The sequence below is a fragment of the Coffea eugenioides genome, chromosome 8 (genome assembly GCF_003713205.1).
Source record: "Coffea eugenioides isolate CCC68of chromosome 8, Ceug_1.0, whole genome shotgun sequence".
In the NCBI taxonomy this organism is placed as follows: Eukaryota; Viridiplantae; Streptophyta; class Magnoliopsida; order Gentianales; family Rubiaceae; genus Coffea; species Coffea eugenioides.
This window is the reverse complement of record NC_040042.1, coordinates 10,799,059-10,809,990: the sequence shown is the minus strand read 5'-3', so window position 1 is coordinate 10,809,990 and position 10,932 is coordinate 10,799,059. Positions and strand designations below refer to the sequence as shown.

At 33.3% G+C, this 10,932-nt stretch overlaps 1 protein-coding gene across 2 annotated transcripts; it reads left to right on the top strand.

The window, feature by feature from the left end:
• Nucleotides 1–5,722: 5,722 nt before the first annotated feature.
• Nucleotides 5,723–9,176, top strand: LOC113779104. Of its 2 annotated transcripts, none has more exons than XM_027324547.1 (4): nucleotides 5,723–6,630; nucleotides 7,881–7,936; nucleotides 8,047–8,239; nucleotides 8,751–9,176. In XM_027324547.1, exons 1-4 carry the CDS (start codon nucleotides 5,911–5,913, stop codon nucleotides 9,102–9,104), a joined length of 1,323 nt encoding a protein of 440 aa, XP_027180348.1. In that variant the 5' UTR covers nucleotides 5,723–5,910; the 3' UTR covers nucleotides 9,105–9,176. The 2 variants fall into 2 exon arrangements, with proteins under 2 accessions (XP_027180348.1, XP_027180349.1); XM_027324548.1 differs by having other exon boundaries at nucleotides 8,047–8,244; nucleotides 8,751–8,960.
• Nucleotides 9,177–10,932: the final 1,756 nt, after the last annotated feature.

The following is a 10,932-nucleotide window of genomic DNA, read 5'->3' as shown; positions in this document are numbered from 1 at the left end:
ACTACATGAAACACGGACGAGGCACACGGGCGTTAACAGTCCCGAATGGTGTAATATTTTTTTAACGAAACATAAATTTTAATTTATAAAACTTCACAATAGTGATATTAATTATTATGCATGAGATTTACAAAAATAATAATAAAATATCATATTTTTATTATAAAGATGCACAAGTAATTGTATTAGAATTATAAAATATTTAAAAAAATATTCCACTGTTTAAGAAGGATTGATTTGACAACCGTCCTTGCTTGGGTACATGAAACACTCATCGATCAATCTATAAGCTGAAGATTCATATATCGCATTGGATTCTAACGGACGATACAGTGGAGAAAATAAAGGAAGGAATGGTGGGAGTCTAGGACCTCTAGGCATGTGTTTCCCATGTTTCGATAATGGGATAAAACAAAAGAAAAAGTAAAACAGGAGAATCAGAGAATTCAGTGCAGCCCACCAGTTCAACGTTTTTATTCTTCCTCCAAGAAAGAAATTACTAAAGGCCTGTGAGAACCATTTTCACACATGAACAGGGGATACATTGGCCTGTGAGAACCTTTTCCACTCAGTAAAATACATGAACAGGGGATATTGTGGCTTGGTTGCCCCATCATTCTCTTTTGCTAGTCTGATCAATGATGTAAAGGCCTGTGAGAACCTTTTTCACACACAGTTCATCAGCAATCACATATGGTTTTCCTCAAAGTTCCACAACGGCGACTCTTTTCAGGAAGTCTAATTGTTTCCTTACTCAAGTAAACTCTTTTCAGATTTAAAAAAAAAAATTGTCTACTTTTCAGCTAGAAAGGAAAAATGTAAGGTAAAGTACTGTTCCAACTATCCAATTTACCCTTTCCAACAGGGAAATATGGACCTCTAGACAAAGAGTAAACAGTGAGCATTTTTCAGTAACATGAAGGATATTTGCAATTTTAATTGGAATATTAGTATCTATCTATTTTATATGTCTGCATTTGTTTCAACTTTCAAATTTCTTTCTTAAGGATTTTATTCTGCAAAAATTTTATTTCCATTTCTACTAGGGCACAATCTCCTTCTTTTTTTTTAAAAAAAAAAAAGGAGATTCAAATCTTACAAGGGGGAATAGAAAAATAGAAAGATTTAAAAATCGAACCAATAGTCTTACAGTCACTTGATTAGTATCTCTACAAGTTAAGTTGGTTAATGTTTCCTCAATCAACAAGGATTATATTGTCAATGAAATGGTAAGTTACCAAATTACACCTAGCTCTTAAGAAATTGTCCTAAATTGAAGTAATAAACATGGATTGATGAATAAAATATGAGGTCAATCCAACGATCTTGACACTGGCCATTTGGTCAAGTGGTCATCACCATTAAAGGTGATGCTGGAGGTCAGGGGTTCAATCCCTACCTCCCACAAATTTTCCACAATTTGTGGCGGTCTTAATTGACCTTTAAGACCTTTATCGATGGAGTCTGTACTCACATCGAACCCCCTCCCCTTCCCCTCAGACTAGGCTAGATTAGGTTATAGAACATCTATCGTTGCGACAAAAAAAAAAAAAAAAATCCAACGATCTTGACATGGCCAAAGTTTATTTACCACATTGCTTCCAATCCGATTTCAACCACTAATTGTTCTGCAGTTACACATGTAGGTAAAAGTTGTACAGAACTTTCTCCTAAACACTTCTATCTGAAGTAGCTGGAAATCAAAATTCACACCCCCGAAACTTGTTATCTATGATCCATCTTAACCTTTATTCATTTGAAATGAAAAAAAAAAAAAATTTCCCTCTTGTCCATCCCTAAGGCAGCCCTTGCTGCACTCATTTTCTTGCCCGTAATGGCCAGTGCACCACTTAATTGAGAATTGGGTGGTGGTGGTGGTAAAAGGGAATTGACTATGCTGATCAACAAGAGCGGCGGGAGACAAATGCGGTGGGGTGAGATCCTGGAGGAAAGCAGGAGCAAAAGGGGTCCTAGGCTTGCTAGGGTCCCTCGGGACAATGGTGAGAATGGGAAGCTAAGGGACTAGGATGTAGGTGTAGAGTGTGTACGGCTGTAGGCCATAGGGGGTGTAGGCTAGTTGGGGGAGCTGAGGTTGAGTGATGGGGAAAGGATACTACATTGACTAAATAGGGGTGGGATAGGTAGAATTTAGAAATACTTTAGGTCCACTTAGATTCCCATTTTTTAAGTTTTTGCAGAAAAAATATATTCTTGCGATTTAATGCACATGAAGTAATGATGATTAAAAACTGTATTTTTGAAAAATATAAAAGATTTTTTTGAAAAATTTGCAATATAAACAACTTTTAAACAAAATGCTAACTAATAAATGACTTAAATTCACACTTCAACCAACAAATTTTCTAGATGAGTAGAAAAATAAATTCATTGGCCCTTCACTTGTACTAGCAAAGGGCCTCTTAGAAAAAAAAATTAAAAAAAATGCTCTTGTAAATCTTTTACGAATTTGTAGAAAACTTTTTTTTTCAACAGCAATACATGAAGTGAGGAAGGAAAGGAAAATTTGAACCCAAAATCTCTAAGTTTTGGGATTCAAGTTTATCCACTAGATTAAGATCTTTTTTTTTTTTTTTTGATAGAGAGGCAAATTTTATTAATAGCATACTAAATCCGCTTCAAGAGTAGAAATAACAAAACAAGGTGGTGATTCATTCCACATACAATGATCTAGGGTACATCAATTTAACTTCATTTTAAATAAAGCTTAGAACTAAGCTCTAAATTATGTTTTACAAGTTTGGTATTTAAGGTTAAATTATGAGATACATGCACATAAAGACATGGGTTTGTCCAATGAGAGTCGCAATAACATTGGTTATAAATATCTTAAAGCCATATAGATTACCTTGTAAAATAGTAGATTTACATAAAACTTTGGAAAAGAGACTTTATTTGGATTGATTTTTATGAATGAGCTTTTGGAAAAGTATTATCATAACTTTTAACTGAGAATGTGTACCTATGATAAAAGAGCGATTGACTTGAATCTTAAAAAAAAAAAAAATTCTTTTCCAAAAGGTTAACCATGTGAATACCCCAAAAAACCACATATTTCTCCACTTGCCCTTTATTGTCCAATTAGATCAATTCACTCCACAAACATTTTTCAAAATGTTTCCCAATTTAATAAAATCATCGTAGAATTGTACAATTGGATTAGTCAACTCCCTAACATTATAAAACTTTTCCAATATGGTATAATATTGATCCTACTAAAGCCAAAATGAATCCAACTTGGTCATTTTAGATGTGCATATTGCATGCAAATGACAATACAAAGGCTCCACTATTAACCTCTTTCCACAATTGCAAACCAAATAATTATTGAATCCGTTTGGTCACCATAATTTAAAATTTAAAATATTATTTTACTTGTATCATACTTATAATTTTTAAATATATATCAAATTATAAAAAGTATTAAAATATTATTTTAAATAATCTCCTATCGAAACACACTAGTGAGTTTGTTACAGATAGTGCATTATTTAGCAAAATTTATTTGTTTACGTTATCAAAATATTCTCAGACTATTTTTCATCATTTCATGTATATTACATCAAAAATTGCTATTGTATTATTTTTAAAATAAAAAAAATTATCCTAAATAATCTATCTCTCTAAGCACACTACTCATATCTAAAGTTAATAGTGACAGTAGTGATTCAATTTGACAGGACAGGTAGTTTTCGTTCTACAGAGCCACCGGACCTACTTTTCCACAAATTGGGCTAGACAAGACAAGGCTGGCTTAGAATGTTAATCAAAAAGAAAATAAAATAAAATCAGAAAATCACAGGAAAGTCCCATATAATAAATGTTAGCACAGGCTTACGTCAACTACTTGACAGGAAAGTATTAAAATCCTGTTAAGATCTGCTGAAAGCTTTTATTAATCTGCAAAAACCCTGTCATGAATCTGTCAATCCTGTTTACCCAGGAGAAACCAGAAGCACTTAATTTATTAACGAAAAAAGTAACCGTTGGTTCCTGTAAATGAAAAAAAAACTATAAAACTTCCCTTCAAAAGGTGATTGAAAAAATTATTTGGAATACTATTACTTCTAAAAATGTGATATATGTCAAATAAAAAATAATTAAATAGTATCTGAATTTTTTTTTTTTTGTGAATCAAGCTAACCAAATGGAAAAATAGTCTTAATTGTGAAGAAAAACATTAATTTGGATTGTCAATTATTTCACTTTATTTACATCTTATTTACACACACTGATTTGCTTGCATCATCAATACATTTTTTAATTACTTTTTTATCTCACATACATCATATCAAAAAGTGTTACAGTACATTTTTCATAAAATTATTTCAAATAATTTACAATCAAAACATACTAATTATATGTGTGTGTTGTCTTGTCTTTTGAACCGAGACGAGTACGAGTAAACCAAATTAGTACGAGTAAACCAAATTAATAGAATTAGTAAAAGATGAGATTCGAACTTCTATCACTTCATTGGAAGTGTAAAGATTTGTACTGTGAACAGTGGCCTTTTTGGATTTTAAGCTTTTGTTAAAATAAATTTAGAGTGTTCTCTTAGCACATTCTTAACTATCTTTTTATTTAAGATAATTGTAATTTTAAAGAAAATGCTATTATAGATTTTTTTAAAAAAAAGCACTCCAAAAAACTGCCAAAAATAACCATTCAAAAGGGTTAATTACCCAAAATTAGATATGGAGTATTGAATGAGAAGCTTGGCAATGCTTTTGGCTTGACCTATGAGTCCTCAATAGGTATTAATTGACCATTAATTTGGGGCCCCGGGTTGGTTTCCAGCATCATTCCTCCCTCCTCTGGTTGAGGCAAATCATTAGAGTATGAAACCATACAAACATTCCTTTTTTCGGATTGTGATTTTTCGCAATTTTTTTTTTTTACATTTTTTTAAACATATTTTTCAATTACTTTTGTACCTCATATACGTTAAATTTTTACACTACATCTTTTTACAAAAATTCTTAAAAATAGCAATCCAAACAGGTTTTCAACATTAAATGGACAAGCTGCCTCCTAACTTCAGAAATGTTAATTGTTGATCAAATGACAGGTAAAACTAAAAAAGTATGAAACAATCATTTAAACTAGATGCGTGCAAGCGGTTGGGCACTATAACTTTATTGCTTCTTTTACTTTTTTTAGTAAAAAAAAAAAAAAGAGAGAGAGACTATGATAACAATAAAACAACACCAAACCAAACCAACACATGAACAATTTTGTGTATTTTTTTTTTTTTTGATAGAAACGAGAATTCATTGCCTAATAGTTAATTGTCATTTGGAAAACGAGGCAGTCAAAGGCCCTTAACATCCTTCTCTAGTAAATTACATAGTTGATAAAGGATTATTTGAAATTTTTTAAAAAAGAATACTACTAGAACGCTTATGCGATGAAGAGATTATTAGAAAATGTGTTCATGATATAATTAAAAATATCTTTTAAAAAAAATTAATTACTAATCCAAACAAACCATGAATTGTGTACCAAGACCTGTTAGCAGATACATCAAAATGGCAAAACTACATCAAATACACCTCTACTGTGTTCCATCCCCAGATTCCTTTTTAAAATACTTAAAATATACAAACAATAAAGAAAACTGCCAAAGCAAAGGATAATACTGACAAAATCAAAAAGGCTACAAAACTTCAAAAAGCAGCCACAAAGCACAGCACCCCACAGACAAGACACATTGAGAGACATGAACGCAGTACTCATATCAAGGCTATCCCAGTAAACTACCAACCAACACCACCTACAACAACAAATAATCAAATCCCCTCAAAAAGGCCTATACAAAAAGGACTCCAAAATCCACAACTCACAGAAAAGAACACAAGTTCCAAACACAGACAACAAGAAGTCCCAGTAATGGCAGCAGCACAAGAACAGGAACAAGAAAATGCCCACCAAAAACAAGAACAAGAGAGTTTTGAGAACCTGCTATCCTCATATTTAGGCCTCAGTTTCATAACTTTTCTTGGGTTTTTACCAAAAAATTCAGTACCACTAGTCTCAACTCTAAAATCCCACAATAAAGATCTCAGCTTTAAACTAAGGAAAGCAGAGGAACAGCTAAAACAGCTTCATTCACGTAGAAAGGAAGATTCCAAGGCCAATGCAAGAGTTGTGGAGATCTTTGCGAGCCACAGACATGCTTGGCAGCAAGAAGAGAAGAGGCTTTTGCAGCAGATCGATGAGAGTGCTGAGGAGACAGCCCATTTGAGAGGTAAAGTTGAAGACTTTGAGAAATTAGAGGCTGAGTTGAGGGCTAATATTGAGGAGCTGAAAAGGGATGTTAGTGAAAGAGATGAAATGTTGAATTTTATGAATATGAATAGTTATAGTGGTGGTGGAGGTGATGGTGGTGGTCGGGAGTTTTATGCTGAGATGGGATTGAGGTATGGTGGTGCGAAAGGCGGGGGGCTGTCAGAAGGGGTGGATTTGGGGGTGGAGGAGTGTTATTTGGCTAGTGGGATTCATGGTATGGAGGAGATGGAAAGTCTCTATGGACAGAATAATGGGATCAATTCAGAGGTCTTGAGTTCTGCTTCTAAATTCTGGGCTGAAAGAGGAAGACTTTGGCAGCAGGTAGGGTCATCAATGGACTTTTTGCTTCCTTGTTTGTATTGCCTTTTCTTTTTGGTTTGTGATTTCGAAATATATTTATTTTTTGCTTCTTGGTTTGGAAAATTTCCGTAATTATTTGATAATAGTAATATTAAAAGGTTAAAGAAAAGTATCATAAATTTTTAAAGATATTCATATGTTTGGTTAAAGATGATGCAATAAACCTTTGAGAAAGATTTATGTTGTTTGTTAGGGATTGTCTTTTGATTGCTTTTTGGTTAGGTTCTTGTATTGGGCAAAGTTGTTTACCTTTACCCTTTTGTGGTTTAACTAAAGCTTTTAATTCAATAAGAATAGGTGGAAATGAAATTAGGCTGAAGATAAGTATATACTTTATACTAATTCTGCTTCAGGCAAGTCTAAGTGTCAGCCTTTTGAAGCAGACTAGAGCATATGATAGTTGAATCTCCACTTCCCCAAGCACTTTGCTAGCCAACATACTTGGGAAATTATTTCTGAAGACTATATTGCACTTCATTCTAGGGGTGTCGACGTCAAGTCATGAAGAGTAGTTCGCGGGGAAATTCATTTTGAATTTGCATATTGATTAATGGTCTGAGTGCAGTTAAGAGATTTGTTTTGTAGTGCTCAGTTTAAGTTACCCCTGTTTGTCTTCTACTTTGTCTTGCATCTTTGGATCTTGTCTTTATTTACTCATTTCAAGGTAAATACTACTTTGGTAATTCTTGGTGGCTGTACAAGAGATGGTTCTGTCCTTTTGCATAATTACCTGTTCAGTGTTTTGTTGCTTTTCCGGCAGACCACTAAGTTTTAGAAGTTACAAAGCTTCGGCATTATCCTTGTTGCTTATCTTTCATCCAACTAAAATTCTGCGCTTAGCAGCCTATACTATTATGGTGATGGGATTGAGAGTCTCAAGAAGATGTTTAAATAGGAAGTAAGAAAAAATGGAAGATAAGTTTCATCTTCGCCTTGCTACTGAAATCTGAATTTCCTGCAAGCTAGGGCATTCATGAAGTGATGGATTTGTCTGATACTTTGGAACCAAATGTTGCCTGGTTACTTGATAGGTACTTGTATGCAATGGTGATCTGCAGTCATTTGTCAGCTTCTAGCTGATTGGTGATGTCAACCGATATTACGGGTTTCCTTTTAGTTGGATAAATGATCTTTCCTTTCCTTTTTTGTCTATTCTGTTGGCGGAATGGCGTGTTTTGAATTTATACTGATTTCTGAGATTTATGATGTAGGATGTGCAATACGAGTCCATTGAACCAGTATACAATTTGAAGCACTTTGTGGCTAGGTAAGCTTTCAGTATTTGGGTAGAGATTGCTAGTTGGAAGTATGCACACTGAATATGCTGTGGCTCATGCAAATGACAAAAAAAAAAAAAAAAAAAACTGTTTTCTTCAGAAGGGAGTCCCCTTGGAAAGTAGATGGTGAATCAACAGGAGTTTCCTCCAAACTAAAGTTTCTTGAGCAGGAGCTACTTAATCTGGAAAAAATTGGCAAGACAGATCTATCAAAGATGCCATCACTACTGAGAAAGCAGGCAAAGAGATACCAGACCCTTGCTGGGAAGATTGATGATCTGTGCAGGAGAATGGTGAGGCAAGATTACCGTTTCAGTAAACTTGCATTTGTTAGATCATTAGTTGGAAATCTGATAAACCTACTTTACGAATTCCACAGCATTTCAAATTTACGCAGATCAATCAATTATTACACAATAGACAAATTTACTGGTTGATGTCAAAGCTGTCAAATGTTTGGCTCCTTTTGCAACTTGTCATTGTGTACGAACCTAACTATCAGTTTGATTCCTTCGTTCACCAACAAAATTCAAGAAAGCTTAACACTTGGTTTATGCTGTAATACACTTTGATCAATAATTTGTTTACCTACCCATCATAAAAATGCATAGAAAATTTACAGCTATTATAATGATGCCTAATTAGTAGTGGTTACTAGCTCTCTCTCTCTCTCTCTCTCAAATGTAGTGTTGGATACATAGTTATGTCTCTGCTGTTTGTTTGAGGTGTGCCAGTTCATTGTATACTTTTCTACGATAGTTCAATAGGTATGTTGGGTTGATAAGAAAATGAATTTTGTTGCAGCAAGCTAGTGATCCATCTGAACCCACCGCCAGTTCAGAGTTTCGTACACAGAGGCAAACAGAGTTTCTGCTTGAAGCATTTCGACTCCAGCAGCGTGCATCCGAAACTTCTCAGAAGCTGATTGCACTGCAAACAGAGGCGGGAAAGACTTACCAAGGGAATGAACTTGAAGGTCAAGCCAAATTAGGAACAAAACGGTCACTTGACTCCATAAAAAACAACTTCAAAGAAATTCAGAGAAATTTAGAGATATGGCTGGCCAGAATTATTGGGGATCTTGAAGGAATTCTGGCAAGAGATGGTGCATCTCGTGTAAGGGAATATTATATCTCTAGATACCCTTTTGTTCAATAGCTATCTGCTGTACCTGGATTTGTTACTGTCGATTGATAACCATGCAAATATATATATAGTTTTTCTTAGCAATTCCTGGTTCATTCCATTGAGGTGGTGTGAGCTTTCTTTTCTGGGCAGAGTTCACCAAAACCCAAAATGTCAGCATGAGAAAGTAACCTTGATTGTCAAGGGGAAAGTCAAGGCAGCTGAATTGCCACTAGAACCATGCTGAATTTAACATCTGTATGCGTACAGGAAAAATTCTGGGATGTTTCCTTTTTGTCTGCTCCAGTTTTTTCATCTCAAATTATGGGTCAATTACAAAACTCTCCCTAAGGTTTACTAGTTTTGTACTTTGTTCTTTAACGTTTTTTTTCTTAGCTTACCCCGTTAAACCCCTTTTTTGAACCATTAACGTTGTGCAATGTTAATGTCAAAAAGACATTGATACCCCTAAGGGTTAATTGTAGTAAATCCCCTCAAGGTATATTGCATTTTGAATTTTATCTGCTTATATAATTTTTCTCTTAATTTGTTTGTCTGTCTCTAAAATCATTCGTCAATATTTTGTACCAGTCAAGACAAATAATGTTTTAAAAAAATCAATATCCCTAACATAATAATGAAAATTATTATATATTTATGGATATAAGTCTTTTTAAATTATATCCCTATTATTACAGATTTTTTAGATAGAGGAAAGTAGCCCACTCGTTTCACATGATAAGGCAGAAAATTATTACTGGAAAATTAAACTATGAAAATATTATTAAAGGTTTATAGATTGAGTTTGTTTAGATTGAAGATTATTTGGAATTTTTTTTAGAATAATAGCACTTTCTTTAATTTGATGTATGTGAGATAAAAAGATAGTTCAAAAATAAAAAGATGATTGGAAAACGTGTTTATGATGTAACAAAAATATTTTTTAGAAAAATTTAGCAATGCAAATAATTTTTAATACCATCTAAGCATGGTATATTAAAAGAAAAATTCTGGAAACTTCAAAACCCAAATCAACCATGTTTCTCTTTTTTTTCCAGTATTATAAAAAATGTATACTCGTATACAAAGAAAATATCTAGCTACTAAAAGAAAAGCTCATGCATATGCACATTCGCAAAGAGAAACTAATAATATTCCAACCATTTTTAAACTTTTAAAAATATTTTCACCTTTTAATTGTTTAATAATAATTTTTGTCTTTTTCCATTATTATGTCAAATTAGCAAGATATTCTCCACAATCTAAAAAAAGTGTAATTATGGAATGAAATTCAACAAGGACTATATATAAAAAAATTATTTTTTATTACTATCTTAGGAATATTGATTTTTTAGACATTATTTGTCATTGGATGTTATCAAATATTGGAGTTTAATAACGATTTTAGTAACAACAGACAATTTGAGAGAAAATGATGTTAATGGATAAAGCGCAAAACAAGTTACACTTTAAGAGGATTTATTGTAGTTAACTCTTAGATATATAAATATTTTTTTGATATTTCCATTACACAATGTTAGAATGACTAACAGTTTAAGAAATAAAGTGAGAAAATAATAAAGTCAGGGGATAATGTACAAAAATGGCTATACCTTAGGGGGTTTTTGTGATTAACCCTCATATTATTGCCAATAAGGCTTTTGGGGCGTCAATATTTGACGTTTCAGGACTTCCAAATTGTCTATAGATCTTTAAGGCCATACCACCACGTTTGGTGGTCCTAAATTTTCAGTGCTTTCCTCTAACAAGAAATCAAAAGATGATGGTCCACTCTTGGCCTGGGGATAAATGTTTTATGGTATCTATCACTTGTACCATTAAATGTTCATGGACCAGAAGA

Coding starts and splice junctions, on each gene's coding strand:
- LOC113779104 (XM_027324547.1), top strand. CDS start 5,911: ATGGCAGCAGCACAAGAACAGGAACAAGAAAATGCCCACCAAAAACAA. Junction 6,631..7,880: donor GAGGAAGACTTTGGCAGCAG/GTAGGGTCATCA, acceptor TTTATGATGTAG/GATGTGCAATACGAGTCCAT. Junction 8,240..8,750: donor ATGATCTGTGCAGGAGAATG/GTGAGGCAAGAT, acceptor ATTTTGTTGCAG/CAAGCTAGTGATCCATCTGA.